Source organism: Oncorhynchus gorbuscha, linkage group LG22, assembly GCF_021184085.1.
Source record: "Oncorhynchus gorbuscha isolate QuinsamMale2020 ecotype Even-year linkage group LG22, OgorEven_v1.0, whole genome shotgun sequence".
Lineage (NCBI taxonomy): Eukaryota > Metazoa > Chordata > Actinopteri > Salmoniformes > Salmonidae > Oncorhynchus > Oncorhynchus gorbuscha.
The window spans coordinates 12,161,817-12,178,115 of NC_060194.1; the positions used below are offsets into that span (position 1 = coordinate 12,161,817).

Below are 16,299 nucleotides of genomic sequence, written 5' to 3' on the forward strand. Positions count from 1 at the left end.
AATATTTTTTTTGCCTTGCATTTGTACTAAAAGCATGCCTTGAAACGGCAACTTGTAATCTACATGCCACGCCTGTGCTATCAGCCATTTCACAAAATGCATGGAATGTAATTAGATTCCTACTTGCTTATATAGACTGGGTACAATAAAGGCCAGACAATTTCCTGTTTTCCGTTCTAGATATTGCAAGAGTGACTGATGGACGAGCCTGCCCCTAGCTGACCATATCTACAGAGTTTTATCTCCACCTAGTGTTGACTACTGCTCTGGTCATTTGAAATGATTGGTTTCAGATTTCACTTATCTTAATCACCTGAATCTGAGCTCTAATCCCAGAGTAAAGAAACACGGTCCTTACACCTGTCGCACAACCCAGTGACGCACAACACACACTGTAAGACCCTATAAGCCTTTTATACCTATGGATATAGGCACGCAGCCAATCTGAGGTAGTGCCGTTCTTGCATGGTGTACAATAGGCCTCCACAATGTAATTTCTGCAGATTGAACATTATGAATGGATGTGGCCCATACTGCAATTTTTTTTTCATGACAATGCATGTCTAGCATATCACATACATTGAGAAAAAGTGCACATCACATACCGACAGAAAATCATCTACACCCCTCAACCACCCCTCTGTTGCTCTCTCCATGTCGCTCTCCCACAACACATATACTCTTCTCTGAGCAGGTCTAATTCCTAATCCTATTATACACGTCACCATAGGACATGGGAGAGATGTCACTATGATGATATTGATTATTAATTCACGTCTAATTCCACACAGCCTCCCCCCAGCTGTCTTCAGACGAAACCCATTCCTACGCACAGGCAACAACGAACCTGGTCAGGACTATAAGGAGACTAACCTGCGAAGAGGAAGTGCAGCGAACCACACAGGTAAGCATAGCTGCTGCTATCGTTTGATTATTAATTCATATTGATTCTACTTGACAGAGCAGTGGAATGACGTGGTCTAATTCTCCACTTGGATTTGAGGGAGATCAACTACGAATGAAAGATTTGATGAAATCTGAAGTGATCGTCCATAATGTTAGAGAGGACACATGTGGGAAACATTTGGCCTACTCTATTCTGTTTCTGTAGAGTGATTTCAACATTTCAAGGTCATGTCACCAGAGCAATTACAAGACAACATCAGGGGTCCATAATCACAATTCATGCCAATGTCATGGGAACCACTGAAATGCTTTCCCTGTGCATGTACTGTATACCTAAAGACTATTCTGTAACTTACTATGGGACAACACCAACTTGGAGGACAAATGAGCTGGGAGTTTACCTTGGACACAATGACAACGTGCAAGACACACCAAAACACACGGAACAAAAATATAAATGCAACAATACAGATATGCATCTGTTGGTCACAGATACCTTTTAAAAAAGGTAGGGGTGTGGATCAGAAAACCAGTCAGTATCTGGTGTGACCACCATTTTCCTCATGCAGCGCAACATTATCTCCTTCGTATAGAATTGATCAGGCTGTTGATTGTGGCCTGTGAAATGTTGTATCACTCCATTTCAATGGCTGTGTGAAGTTGCTGTGTGAAGTACTGTCGTACGTGTCAATCCAGAGCATCCCAAACATGCTCAATGGGTGAGATGTCTGGTGTGTATGTAGGCCATAGAAGAACTGGGACATTTTCAGCTTCTAGAACTTGTGTACAGATAGATCCTTGTGACATGGGTCTGTGCATGATCATGCTGAAACATGGTGATGGCAGCGGATGAATGGCACGACAATGGGCCTCAGGATCTCGTCACGGTATCGCTGTGCATTCACATTGCCATCGATAAAATGCAATTGTGTTTGTTGTCCATAGCTTATGACTGTCCATACCATAACCCCACCGCCACCATGGGGCACTCTGTTCACAACTTTGACATCAGCAAACCAGTTGCCGACACGGCGTCATACAAACTGTCTGCCATCTGCCCGGTACAGTTGAAACCAGGGTTCATCCATGAAGAGCACACTTCTCCAGTGTGCAAGCAACCATCGAAGATGAGCATTTGCCCACTGAAGTTGGTTGCAACACCGAACTGCAGTCAGTTCAAGACACCTGGTAAGGACGACGAGGATACAGATAAGCTTCCCTGAGACGGTTTATGACAGTTTGTGGAGAAATTCTTTGGTTATGCAAACCCATAGTTTCATCAGCTGTCCGGGTGGCTAGTCTCAGACGATCCCGCAGGTGAAGAAGCCGGATGTGGATGTTCTGAGCTGGTGTGGTTACATGTGGTCTGCGGTTTAGGCTATTTGGACATACTGACAAATTCTCTAAAACAATGTTGGAGGCGGCTTATGGTAGAGAAATTAATATAAAATTCTCTGCCAACTGCTCTTGTGGACATTCCTGCAGTCAGCAAGCCAATTGCGCACGCCTTCAACTCTTGAGACATCTGTGGCATTGTGTTGTGTGACAAAACTACACATTTTAGTAGCATTTAATTGCTCCCAGCACAAGGTGCACATGATTATGCTGTTTAATCAGCTTCTTGATATGCCACACCTGTCAGGTGGATGGATTATCTTGGCAAATGAGAAATGTCTATTAACAGGATGTAAACACATTTGTTCACAAAATTTGAGCAAAATAAGCTTTTTGTGCGTATGGAGACTCTCTGGGATCTTTTATTTCAGCTCATGAACCATGGGACCAACACTTTACATGTTGCGTTTATATTTTTGTTCGGTGTACATTGACATATGTTTTGTAAGAATCTAACAATTAGTGTTGGCAGTTATTGTATTGTCATCAAAGATGAAGTAAAACGTTTGCTTTTTTAGAAATTATGGAGTTCATTCTGTATTACGGTGGCCCTAAAGGCCAAAGTAGCTTTTCAAATTGAGTGACAACGCACACAGAAAGTCAATGACGAAGGTTTCCGGTTAAAGAGATGTTGTAATGTAGTTGCTGTAATGTTGAAGAGGGAGAAAGAGAGATTTTGGGGCAGGGTGTCCTATATCACAAAGGGCCAGGATTAGTAAGAGTTCGATTTGACACATTGTTTTGAGTTGGCCTAGGAACACAAGACACACACTCTGAAGCATAGGCTTGTAAAGAAGCTTGTTTATGGCCTCTTCAGATGCTACACCTGAAGAGTTGCATTGGCTCCTCATCCAATCCCTAGGCTTTGGCTTAGTGGTTATGTGTATCGTACATGTGACACGTTGTCATCTTTAGGTCCCAGCTGTGTCACACACGCAGGCCCATGAATTAATACAGTCTTAGAAAACCCTAAGTATTAGACCTAATCATAATCTGATAATACTGCTTCAACCTGGCTCCCTCTGAATGTCTCTGACAATCACAACATGCTGCAGTGTACAGTACACCGACGAACCAATGCAAAGCTACGGTTTTGTTACGAGCCAGTCTCTTTGACGAAATGGTGATAAGAAAACGGTTTCCATTGCTAATCTTTAGGATTTTGTCTCTTCATTCAGAAGGTTCAGTATGTCAAGCCCAACACCAGCTGAAGATGAGGTGCCAGCAATCCAAACAGGTGACACGTCATCAACTGTCCACCCTTTTCGTGAACTCTTTATTAGGTCCACTGTATATCATCTAAACTTCAATTGAAATGAGAGTGAAGTCTGTATAAACTCTCTTTCTGATGCACAGACTTTTCTCTGTTAACCTCTGTTCTTGTTTTCACCTGTTGATCGACCCCTCTCAATCCATAGAATTACAAATAGAACACTAGAGTTTGACATTTGTAATGCATCCTTAACAGTATGGCTGCCGTTATCAGCACATTCTAGAGATGTAGTTAAATGACATCAGCCTCTCTAGTGTACTATACATGTCTCAATTCCTCTGCAAGGCCCCAAGGGTGTAATCAATGACTGGAGGAAGTTTAAGTGTGAGGACCAGGACACCCCTCCCAGCAAGAAGGCACTCCTCAGACAGATATCCAACCCCCAGAGCGATGATGTCCACGACAGACTCAATCGCAAGGTCAGTCAGCGTTCAAACACAACCACAAGGTCAGACACTAAGAGACTTGACCACAGAGGGAGGCATATGTCTAGCAAAACTCTTGAGAATCGAGATGTGTTTACGTGACATATTTTAACCCATAGAAATAAAATGACTAGATGGGACTTTTCCATTCAAGTCAATTCTACTTCTGTGTTTCAGCCCCCATACATAATATGCATGAGCGTTGACTCAGCCCCTATCACTTTTTCTTGACAGATGAGTGTCCAGGAGTACGAGATGATCGCAGAGGAGGATGAGAAGGGCCTGCGAAAGTACCGCAAGCAGTGCATGAAGGAGATGCACGAGCGATTCAGCTTTGGGCCAACGTTTGACAGCGTGGTGGAGCTGGACAATGGCGAGGCCTTCCTGGAGGTCATTGAGAAGGAGCACCGGCTCACCCTGGTAGTCGTCCACATCTACAAGGACGGAGTCAAAGGTTGCGAGGCGCTCAACTCCTGCCTAGATTGCCTGGCCACCGAGTACCCCAGCATCAAGTTCTGCCGCATCGAGGCCGCCGCAACGGGTGCAAGCGAGCGCTTCTCAGACGACGTGCTGCCCGCCATGCTGGTTTACAAGGCAGGTGAGCTACTAGGAAACTTCCTGTCCATGACACAGCACCTCAGCGAGGAGTTCTTCGCCGCCGATATCGAGGCGTTCCTCAATGAATACGGCCTCCTGCCCGAGAAGGAGTTTGTGGCCTGTCCTGATGAGGAGGAGGCAGGTGTTGAGGTGGAGTAAGGTTTTTTGTATTTTTATATAGGGAGTCAGTGACAGTCAGTGCACATTTCTGGACCCATTAGCCTACTGTAATGCAATATTTTTTAAACAGCCTCCAGTCAGCTTCAGTTTACCACAGGCAGTGTCCATTAACTTGAGAAAAGCTACAGATTTCAAACAGACATTATTAGCTCAATATGTATCACTACGAAATGCTTTTTTCTTTTCGTTTTAACCATTGTATTGGTATATGATTGATAAGTATATGACTACGCAATCTTTGTGTGAGGTTGTGTTGGCGTCACAGTATGTGATCCGGTTAGAGTAATGCACCCCATTTTATGGTTAGAGTAATGCAGCCCATTTTATGGTTAGAGTAATGCACCCCATTTTATGGTCAGAGTAATGCAGCCAATTTTATGGTTGGAGTAATGTACCCCATTTTATGGCTTAGGTTTGTTTATCACCATTGTCAACCAATGTCATTGTATTTTCTGCTATATTTTCATGATGTTTGAAATCTAAAAGGGATAAAGTGTTAACCCCAAGTCAGTCATTAAAAGCAGTATTTCCGCATGGAAGTGTTGGTTGGTTTCTCTGTCTAATCGTTTTACTACTATTAACTAACATCATTTAACATGAATAGAACACACACCAAAAGTGAGTTACTTTGAACGGACTTCTTTATTCTGCTCAATTCCGTCATAGAGAAACACATAAAATACAGTATTTGCGATATTAAGGCCAAGCATGAACGATCCTTTGGGAGGATCAAAGCATAGAATATGCCCATCATACCAAGCATAACCATACAAGACCATACCGTAGGACTAAGTCATTGCAAAAAAAACCAATGTTGAATCCAGACACTCTTAAGCACTTCTGACATGTCCGTTGTTCGCTGTGCCAGCACTGTGGTTGAGGAGAGGTTCGATTACGGTTGGCCTGAGGCAATATGTGAGGACAGAGCCGAAAGTTTATGATTGGCACACATCAGAATATCTGTTGATGACTGAATGAACTGAACAACAAAAAGTGGGTCCATTTCCCCCATAATATGGCAGGGGAATTTTGAATATATGGCATTAGACATACTTACTGAAAGACATTAAATCATATGCTGTACACATGTTTCTTTGTGAAACCTTTTTACAACTGAAACAAAATAAATCAAAACGAACTGTATTTATTTATTTTTGTCTCTACACAATTCTGCTTTACAATTCATATGAAAAATAAAATGTTGAATTATCAATACCAAACATACAGCTTGCATATACTTTTATAATAACCATGTCAACTCAATTTCGTGAAAATCTATTTAATCAAAGCGATTAAGTCACTGAGCATAACAACAGCTCTCGTGGTGTGTGTGTGTCCTGTGCCTCCACCGTTAGTCGCTCAGGTAGATCAGCGAGGTGCCTGTTGCTAGGAGAGCGATTGCGGCTGCCATGGCAACACCTACACAATGACACAAAGGTATCCGGGTGAGTGAAGAGAAAGCCATGCTACATACCTGATGCTGATTCATATTTTGGGTTAGGTGTTAGGTTCACATAATAACCACAAAGCTTCCTGTACACGCCTTTACATACAACAGAGCCAGGTGTTTTTTCTGACCATTGTACCTCCTGATTTCTGACGAAATGGCTGTTTGAAGAGAGTATTTTAAAAAGGACATACCAGCGTAATATGTTTTGTGGCTTTTGTGGGCTTCAGTGGGATCTTCAGAGGGTGTCTTAGGACGAGCGTCAAGGGTAGATTTAGCCTTCAGGTTCTTCTGAACAACCGTGTTCTTTAGGTCAATCGTAGGAGCTTCTAAATATGAGACATTTTCACCATACAATGTCAACCTTACACTCAATTGAAGACAAATAGTAGTATGGAAAGTATAGAAAATGGAGATTCAAAACTCAGTTGAGGAAGCTAAAATAATCCATATGATATAACCGCTTAACCAACATAACAAGAAAATAGCATTTGTTTGAAGAATGAGTAATGACAATCATAAAATATGGGTCTTTCCTCACATGACCAAATAGAAACAGTTGAAAATAAGGTTTTCCCACAACATTGTGGGTCCTGGTGGGGAAATATGTTACCATTTAGTCATGCAGGTGAGTAAAGAAATATACATTCTTTCGGTGTGATTGTATGCATCTCAGGCTAGTGATAACAACTCTGGTTCCGGTTGGAATACCTGTTTCATTCCTCATAGGGAGTAACTAACACTTACACAATGGGCTTTAGTGACTCAAACCAGGTCACTGGAAGATTACAGGTGATACTGTAGTAGTATACAGTTATGGCCGCCTGCTACATTGACCCCTGACCCCTGGTTATTATGATAAACCACCTGGGACGGCCTCCTGGGAGGTGTCTATGCTGTCCTCGGGTGTCTCCCAGTCCAGCATCTCTTTGAGACGGTCACTCACATCGGACACACACTCGTCAGGGAACATGTAGTCACACACACACAGGCTCATTCCGGGCACGGGGGCAAACACTCTGCGAGGGAGCATCTGCTGTACACCGACTGACCCTGCCGAAGAGAGGAGAGCAGAACAATCATTATGTACACTTAGCTACATATTTAATAGGAATAAATGAGTCATTGTTCTGTATTTGATTTGTCATTGTTTGGAGGTATATACAGTACCACTCAAACGTTTAGACACACCTACTCATTCAATGGTTCTTTATTTTTACTATTTTCTACATTGTAGAATAATAGTGAATACACAAACTATTAAATAACACATATGGAATCATGTAGTAACCAAAAATGTGTTAAACAAATCAAAATATATTTATATTTGAGATTCTTCAAAGTAGCCACCCTTTGCCTTGATGACAGCTTTGCACACTCTTGGCCTTCTCTCAACCAGCTTCACCTGGAATACTTTTCCAACAGTCTTGAAGGAGTTCCCACATATGCTGAGCATTTGTTGGCTGCTTTTCCATCACTGTGGTCCAACTCATCCCAAACCATCTCAATTGGGTTGAGGTCAGGTGATTGTGGAGACCAGGTCATCTGATGCAGCACTCCAACACTCTCCTTCTTGGTCAAATAGCCCTTACACAGTCTGGAGGTGTGTTGGGTAATTGTCCTGTTGAAAAACAAATGATAGTCCCACTAAGCCCAAACCAGATGAGATGGCGTATCGCTGCAGAATGCTGTGGTAGCCATGCTGGTTAAGTGTGTCTTGAATTCTAAATAAATCAGACAGTGTCACCAGCAAAGCACCCCCACACCTCCTCCTCCATGCTTCACGGTGGGTACCACACATGCGGAGATCATTTGATCACCTACTTTGCGCCACACATGGACACGGCGGTTGGAGCCAACAATCTCAAATTTGGATTAATCAGACCAAAGGACAGATTTCCACCAGTCTAATGTCCACTGCTCATGTTTCTTGGCCCAAGCAAGTCTCTTCTTCGGTCTATGTTTCAATACCATGACAGAGGGTATCACGTCTGCTGCAGACACAGTTGTTTAGCTTATTTACAGAGTTAGTTGTTCGAATGGATCTAGGAGTGTGTTCATGTTTCCAAGTTTCAAACATGTTCTCAAATGCCATTAGAATGGCAGCAGCAGTATGAGAACCAGCACATTCTTGAGCATACAATACGGCTTTCCTCAGTACAATTTTTTTTCTTTTACCTTAATTAACCAGGTAAGCTAGTTGAGAACAAGTTCTCATTTACAACTGCGACCTGAACAGATACAGCAAAGCAGTGCGACAAAAACAACAACACAGAGTTACATGGAATAAACAAGTGTACAGTCAACACAATAAAACAAAAAGGTCTATATACAGTGTGCGCAAATGGCATGAGGAGGTATGGCAATAAATAGGCCATAGTAGCAAAGTAATTACAATTTAGCAGATTAACACTGGAGTGATAGATGAGCAGATGATGGTGTGTAAGTAGTGATACTGGTGTGCAAAAGAGCAGCAAAGTAAATAAAAACAATATGGGGATGAGGTAGGTAGACTGGGTGGCTATTTACAGATGGACTATGTAAAGCTGCAGCGATCGGTTAGCTGCTCAGATAACTGATGTTTAAAGTTAGTGAGGGAAATGTAAGTCTCCAGCTTCAGCGATTTTTGCAATTCGTTCCAGTCACTGGCAGCAGAGAACTGGAAGGAAGGGTGGCCAAAGGAGGTGTTGGCTTTGGGGATGACCAGTGAGATATACCTGCTGGAGTGCGTGCTACGGGTGGGTGTTGTTATCGTGACCAGTGAGCGGAGATAAGGCGGAGCTTTACCTAGCATAGACTTGTAGATGACCTGGAGCCAGTGGGTCTTGCAACAAATATGTAGTGAGGGCCAGGCGACTAGAGCATACAGGTCGCAGTGGTAGGTGGTATAAGGCGCTTTGGTAACAGAACGGATGGCACTGTGATAGACTCCATCCAATTTGCAGTATTGGAAGCTATTTTGTAGATGACATCGCCAAAGTCGAGGATCGGTAGGATAGTCCGTTTTACTAGGGTAAGTTTGGCGGCGTGAGTGAAAGAGTCTTTGTTGCAAAATAGAAAGCAGATTCTAGATTTGATTTTGGATTGGAGATGTTTGGTATGAGTCTGGAAGGAGAGTTTACAGTCTAGCCAGACACCTAGGTATTTGTAGTTGTCCACGTATTCTAGGTCAGAACCGTCCAGAGTAGTGATGCTAGTCGGGCGGGCGGGTGCGGGCAGCGAACAGTTGAAAAGCATGCATTTGCTAGCGTTTAAGAGCAGTTGGAGGCCATGGAAGGAGTGTTGTATGGCATTGAAGCTCGTAGCAAGAGCGACATCGTTGATATATACAGAGAAAAGTGTCAGCCCGAGAATTGAACCCTGTGGTACCCCCATAGAGACTGCCAGAGGTCCGGACAACAGGCCCTCCGATTTTACACACTGAACTCGATCTGCGAAGTAGTTGGTGAACCAGGCAAGGCAGTCATTTGAGAAACCAAGGCTATTGACTCTGCCAATAAGAATACGGTGATTGACCGAGTCGAAAGCATTGGCCAGGTCGATGAAGACGGCTGCACAGTACTTACTTTTATCAATGGCGGTTATGATATCGTTTAGTACCTTGAGCGTGGCTGAAGTGCACCCGTGACCAGCTCAGAAACCAGTTTGCACAGCGGAGAAGGTACGATGGGATTCGAAATGGTTAGTGATCTGTTTATTAATTTGGCTTTCAAAGACTTTAGAAAGGCAGGGCAGGATGGATATAGGTCTGTAACAGTTTGGGTCTAGAGTGTCACCCTTTGAAGAGGGGGATGACCGCGGCAGCTTTCCAATCTTTAGGGATCTCGGATGAAATTAAAGAGAGGTTGAACAGACTGGTAATAGGGGTTGCAACAATGACGGCGGATAATTTTAGAAAGAAAGGGTCTAGATTGTCTAGCCCAGCTGATTTGTACGGGTCCAGGTTTTGCAGCTCTTTCAGAACATCTGCGATCTGGGTTTGGGTGAAGGAGAAGCTCGGGCAAGTAGCTGCGAGAGGTGCGGAGCTGTTGGCCGGGGTTGTGGTAGCCAGGAGGAAAGCATGGCCAGCCGTAGAGAAATGTTTATGGAAATTTTTGATTATCATGGATTTATCGGTGGTGGCCGTGTCACCTAGCCTCAGTGCAGTGGGCACCTGGGAGGAGGTGCTCTTGTTCTCCATGGACTTTACAGTGTCCCAAAAGTTTTTGGAGTTAGAGCTACAGGATGCACATTTCTGTTGCTTTCCTAACTGACTGTGTGTATTGGTTCCTGACTTCCCTGAACAGTTTCATATCGCGGGGACTATTCGATGTTATTGCAGAATGTTTTTGTGCTGGTCAAGGGCAGTCAGGTCTGGAGTGAATCTAGGGCTATATCTGTTCTTAGTTCTACATTTTTTGAAAGGGGCATGCTTATTTAAGTGGTGAGGAAATTACTTTTAAAGAACGACCAGGCATCCTCGACTGACGGGATGAGGTCAATATCCTTCCAGGATACCTGGGCCAGGTCGGTTAGAAAGGCCTGCTCGCAGAAGTGTTTTAGGGAGCGTTTGACAGTGATGAGGGGTGGGCATTTGACCGCGGACCCATAGCGGATCGCTGAGATCCTGATTGAAAACAGCAGAGGTGTATTTGGAGGGCAAGTTGGTCAGGATAATTATCTATGAGGGTGCCCATGTTTACAGATTTAGGGTTGTACCTGGTGGTTTCCTTGATAATTTGTGTGAGATTGAGAGCATCTAGCTTAGATTGTAGGACTGCTGGGGTGTTAAGCATATCCCAGTTTAGGTCACCTAACAGAACGAACTCTGAAGATAGATGGGGGGCAATCAATTCACATATGGTGTCCAGGGCACAGCTGGGAGCTGAGGGGGGTCTATAACAGGCGGCAACAGTGAGAGACTTATTTCTGGAGAGATTCCTTTTTTAAATTAGAAGCTCGAACTGTTTGAGCATAGACCTGGAAAGTATGACAGAACTTTGCAAACTAACTCCTCCCCCTTTGGCAGTTTTATCTTGACGGAAAATGTTGTAGGTGGGTATGGAAATCTCAGAATTTTTGTTGGCCTTCCTAAGCCAGGATTCAGACACGGCAAGGACATCCTCGTTGACCCAATGTGCTGTCAGACTCAGCATGCTCATGGGGCGGACATCGATGGTCCAAATGTTGTGAAGCTAATAGCAGTGACGCCCATACGTTTCATCAATACTGTGTAACTCCGGTAGGGCAAACATCTGAAAAAGAGTGTGTACTTGGTAGTGTGTACTGGTGCTCGAAAAGTTGGCGAAAGCCAACATCATCCACGACAGAGAACGGTTGATTGTCAAGGGCATCGAATTCCATTATCTTGCCGTTAATGGATTTCACCTTTTGAGTTGTCGTGCTGAAATTTTCGTACTCTTTCAAATGACTGCTTGACTTGAACTTGTTTAGTTGTTGGAAGTGTGCGCTTAGTATTTTTCTGCTTTTGTTCTGTGCAGAGCTGTATTTTTTTGTGGCGTAATTACGTCCTCTACCTACCTATAAGTATGCACGTCCGTTTTGACATCGGTTTTGCACATCGGCGTTAAACTAGACATCGGGATGATGCCGATGTTGGCATTTTTAGCTAATATCGGCTGATTCCAATATGCTTACCGATATATTGTGCATTATTCCATGTGTTATTTCATAGTCTTGAGGTCTTCGCTATTATTCTACAATGTAGAAAATAGTCAAATAAAGAAAAACCCTAGTAGGTGTGTCCAAACTTTTGACTGGTTACTGCACCTCAATGATGTTATGCAGGAGAACAAGTGGGACAGTGAGTATAGCACAACCAGTGAATGGTCAACAGTGCCACCTTGTGGTTGATCTGCATAGCTTGCTAAGCACACTGAAAGCACTGCAGTTCAGTTCGGTTCCGTTAAGTAATACGAACAATATTTATCTAACCCCCAAGCTAAAGTAGAAAACGAATACTGTGCCTTTGTCATCTCCCTCCATTAAAAGATCTTCCAGGAACATCTCCACTCTGCTAGAGACCGTGTTGATGACATCTCTCTTGATGACCTATCAGGACAAGGCATGAGAAAAATGTGAAAGATCGAATGTATGTGTATATCCAAATAACCTTCAGTTGCTAAGAGCTGGATAGTGTGCAAGATCTGGTTTAGAGAAAGTTCTGGTTGCCAATGTCCTGTGTATATGTGTGTGTGTGTGTGTGTGTGTGTGTGTGTGTGTGTGTGTGTGTGTGTGTGTGTGTGTGTGTGTGTGTGTGTGTGTGTGTGTGTGTGTGTGTGTGTGTGTGTGTGTGTGTGTGTGTGTGTGTGTGTGTGTGTGTGTGTGTGTGTGTGTGTTGTGCAGTACCTCTGTAGCGTGCTTGGCTCTGGGTTTGTTGCTGTGGAGGTAGGCCCTGCACTGCACCATTCCCTTCAGGGTGAGAGACCCACTGCACACCTTCACAGACCCCGTCAACCTCCGCTCTGATTGGGGTTCCGCCTGAGGCGAGAGATGACCGGATGTTATATACACAACATAGAAATGAATAGAACGGGATTGGAACCTCTAACCCTGGGCATTTTAACCGATAAACTAATGGATACACTTACAATGGCTGACTGGTATTGTGATGTAATCATTTCCATGTTAATTTTGAATGTTCTATCAACGGATGCTGGGGTTACCATGGTAATGAAGAACATTCATTTAAATGATGCCAACTGATGCAATGTGGCTCATGCAATGTAAATTTGTAAGTCGCTCTGGATAAGAGAGTCTGCTAAATGACTTAAATGTAAATGTAATGCATTTTTTGTAATGTCAGTTGAGTTGACTCAACAAATCACAGCACAGATTAAAGGGTACACTTCCTGCTTTTACTTTGTGCATTGCTCCTATGGGTACACTCGCAATGGCTGCCAGTCCAGCCCATTTTGTCATAATTGACTTGAATGGGCACGTTTGTTCTATTCAATCTATGATACACACACGAAATTAGGCACACACTCACAGAAGCATAAACACACAAACAAACGCACAGGCACACACAAATCAACTTCAGCAAGGAACAACTCTGAGCCCTTGTTATAGGCTACAACAACAACAAAAAACTCCCTACTAATGATATTCTTACCATCGGGATGAGGATCTGGGCTCGAAACGTCTGCTGAACAGCCTTTGCATTCTTTTTCTGAGCAGAAAACATAGACTTGTTAAAAGCCGTGATCTATTTCTATGAGCGACATTGTGCCACCCAAAAAGGAACGCTGCGTTTTACCTGCCCCCCCAGTAGCTCCACCTCGCCAGGCATCGCGTCGCCATTGATGAGGCAAAGCCCATCTTCAATCTGCTTCGCCCACGTTTGAAGTCCCTCCTGAAATCACACAAAACCAAAATGATTGGTTCCACTAGAATTGACATTTCAATCTACTGTCCTGTTTGAGAACGCCAGATTCAAAGTGAGCTCCACTAAAGAAGACCTCACCAGGCATTTCCTGAAATGTACTGTTGTTAATCTCTCACATAGTGACGTAATGCTGACAAGCTTAATACGGGTGTTATAAGCATTCCTATGGCGCTTCATAAGGGTACCATAACAATACATTTACACGTAATTGACACCCAATATATCCCACTCACCTTCATACACTTTTCCATGTCCTGTGGTAAGACATGCATCTCTAACACAGGGAACACCAGGTTCAGTCCCACTGAGCATGTCAACAATGGCCAGGAAGTACACACCCCCGACTGGTACTTCCAATCAGCAGGCTTGGCAGAACTCTGAAATCACCAATCAGAATGCAGTTAAGACTTGTAGTATTTTTCTAGGCTGAATATGAATACAGAAAAGAGCAAGTAGAGGACAATTGACCGCTTAAAAAAGGCAATACTGTCACACCTATGAACTCACCTTGGGATCTCGAACATCATATGTTCTGCAAACGACTCTGAGAGAGTGGAGTTAAAGGTGTTTTCCAACGCTAAGGGTTCTCCTTGTATTAAGCACACAACTCGGTAAAGGTGTCATCACATTTACTACGGACTATAGTGAAACCACTGTTCATTGTTTATTGTCTTTGGGCAGCAAACAGATGATGCAATTGAGAGCAATTTGACCCATCAGTTGGAGCGGTTAAGGATACTTCCTGGTTTTGGAGCAGATGTGAAGTGTGACCTTCTCTGTTACGTCCTCCTCTGTTAGACTCCAAAGCCGTCCCTTGGATATATGCTTGTCCACCGCAAAGATCAACTGCAAAAGACACACTAGTTTAAACTAGAGGCCCATTTTCTATCAATACAGTTCCTGTTATAAATATGTATGATCTCTATCAAAAGGAATACCAACAATCTTGCCTCAGCTTAAGTTTGTGTCGTCTTACCCGTCTCAATGTATTTTGAGCCTCTTTCGACAGCTCAGGTGGGGTGACGAGAAACACACCAATAACTGACATACCTCCCGGTAACATCCGGGAGACCTTCAGAAAACATACATTATTATACATTATGACAGAGTGAGATTGAGATACAAGTGATTGCTCACAATGCTTAGACTGTGTAATGTTATGTGAACCAAGTAGAAGACCTGATGTTTTCATAAAAGTTGCATTATCCTCATCATCTACCTGTCTGGCATGCTCGGTGACCCACTCCACGTCCAGGTGTTCCAGTGAGTTCCCAGCTCCCCTGCTGACCGACGGAGACCCCTGTCCCTCTGTGTCCTTCTGAGGTGTCCTCACAGCCAGCACCACAAAGTCTCTCTGGGACGAACTCTGCCAAAAGAGACAAGAATGTCCTACTTCGGACCAAGAGGTGTTCCTAGTCACGTGACCTAAATAGGAAAAACTCAAGGCCCTCTGGAAAAAGTAGCCAATTTTTTGGTCAAATCGGGCTGTGAGGGAAAACACCTGGGTCGTTTTCAGTAGACACCAAACAGAAGACAAAAAAACGGACTAAAACCTGGGGTGTATTCATTTAGAGGAAGACCGTAAGCAAACAGTTGCAAATGTTTTTGCAAAGGAAACCATTTACTCCAAACTGAAAAGTGTTTAAACAAAAATGTGTTCCTATTGGACAAATTCTGGTAGGTCCCTCACTGTTTGATTCCGTTTAGTTCTGTTGGTTGCTAGTGACTATACCCCTTGCAAAACGTTTTGCTACAGTGTGTACTTGTAGTGAATGACAGGAGACTGGTTTGTTGCATGTATAAGATCCATGATGAGTGAACCTTACCTGGCCAATGAGAAGCCCTGTGACACAAGATGCACCTGGTACACTGAGATTGGACAGATATTTCTCCACCACATCCTCCACTATGTAGCCTCTGCCCATTCTGACTACAGGATAAAGAGGGGAAAGACAAGGACTACACATTAACGTTCCATCATGAAGATGTCAAGTGATGCTCTGCAATGTTATATTCAAAAGTCGTCAAACACAACAACAACAAAATCTAAATAGCACGGCAGAGTATTTCAAATAACTAGTGAATTGGTTTAGCAGAACAACTTGACACAGAAGCTCATTTAGCTAGCTAACGTTACCGTTAGTTAGCTATATATTTCACCACAGCTGTTAGCTAGCTAACGTTAGCTCACTAGTTAGCTCAGTCTGGCTCAGTGGATGGATAACTTGGCTTTCAAACCAAACCAAATCCTAGAGGTTTGACAATCGCACCGTTTTGTGTTATGGGTGAATCTTCAAATCACTCAAATGTAGGCTTAAATTCGTTGTTATAGCTACCAGATTGACGTGAAAGTTCACTTCATGAACAGCTCCAGCAGCAGATAAATGTTGATACGTGTGACGTCGCTTGAAATCTACGTCACTGCACCCGAGGAAGATGATTGGACCATATTATCAAAGCTACTTCTGATTGGATGATACTTAGGGTATGATCGTAAATTCACTGTGGAGTGCCAGTGCGCTCTGGGCAAACGTAAATTCAGAGCGTTTCTCTCTTGGAACATACACTGGAAACTGTGGCTGAGGAGTAAAGGTTGACCCGAACTTTCTGTCCTCACAGCGGAGGTCAAGCAGCCAAGCTAACTGGCTAAAGTTAGCTATCTTGCTAGCTACTCTCAGACACAAATGAG

General features: G+C 43.5%; 2 protein-coding genes across 4 annotated transcripts; one reads left to right on the top strand and one right to left on the bottom strand.

Moving 5' to 3' along the window:
- The first annotated feature begins 761 nt into the window (after positions 1–761).
- On the top strand, positions 762–5,310 carry pdca (phosducin a). The gene is made up of 4 exons (XM_046321308.1): positions 762–904; positions 3,480–3,538; positions 3,860–3,993; positions 4,234–5,310. The coding sequence occupies exons 2-4, from the start codon at positions 3,490–3,492 to the stop codon at positions 4,753–4,755; spliced, it is 705 nt and encodes a 234-aa protein (XP_046177264.1). The 5' UTR covers positions 762–904; positions 3,480–3,489; the 3' UTR covers positions 4,756–5,310.
- Positions 5,311–5,399: 89 nt separating this feature from the next.
- Positions 5,400–16,025, bottom strand: odr4 (odr-4 GPCR localization factor homolog). 3 transcript variants are annotated; one of them, XM_046321307.1, is made up of 14 exons: positions 15,947–16,025; positions 15,437–15,540; positions 14,830–14,976; positions 14,587–14,682; positions 14,350–14,456; positions 14,118–14,154; positions 13,844–13,987; positions 13,482–13,577; positions 13,338–13,394; positions 12,572–12,703; positions 12,190–12,274; positions 7,091–7,276; positions 6,418–6,552; positions 5,400–6,195 (listed from the first exon to the last, which is right to left on the bottom strand). In XM_046321307.1, the coding sequence occupies exons 2-14, from the start codon at positions 15,533–15,535 to the stop codon at positions 6,128–6,130; spliced, it is 1,389 nt and encodes a 462-aa protein (XP_046177263.1). In that variant the 5' UTR covers positions 15,536–15,540; positions 15,947–16,025; the 3' UTR covers positions 5,400–6,127. The 3 variants fall into 3 exon arrangements, 2 of the variants coding, with proteins under 2 accessions (XP_046177263.1, XP_046177262.1); XM_046321306.1 differs by having other exon boundaries at positions 15,881–15,988; XR_006834298.1 differs by lacking the exon at positions 5,400–6,195 and having other exon boundaries at positions 6,419–6,552; positions 6,971–7,276; positions 15,947–16,024.
- Positions 16,026–16,299: the final 274 nt, after the last annotated feature.

Coding starts and splice junctions, on each gene's coding strand:
- pdca (XM_046321308.1), top strand. CDS start 3,490: ATGTCAAGCCCAACACCAGCTGAAGATGAGGTGCCAGCAATCCAAACA. Junction 3,539..3,859: donor GGTGCCAGCAATCCAAACAG/GTGACACGTCAT, acceptor TTCCTCTGCAAG/GCCCCAAGGGTGTAATCAAT. Junction 3,994..4,233: donor ACGACAGACTCAATCGCAAG/GTCAGTCAGCGT, acceptor TTTTCTTGACAG/ATGAGTGTCCAGGAGTACGA.
- odr4 (XM_046321307.1), bottom strand. CDS start 15,535: ATGGGCAGAGGCTACATAGTGGAGGATGTGGTGGAGAAATATCTGTCC. Junction 14,457..14,586: donor CTCAAAATACATTGAGACGG/GTAAGACGACAC, acceptor TGTCTTTTGCAG/TTGATCTTTGCGGTGGACAA. Junction 12,275..12,571: donor GAGCCAAGCACGCTACAGAG/GTACTGCACAAC, acceptor TTGTCCTGATAG/GTCATCAAGAGAGATGTCAT.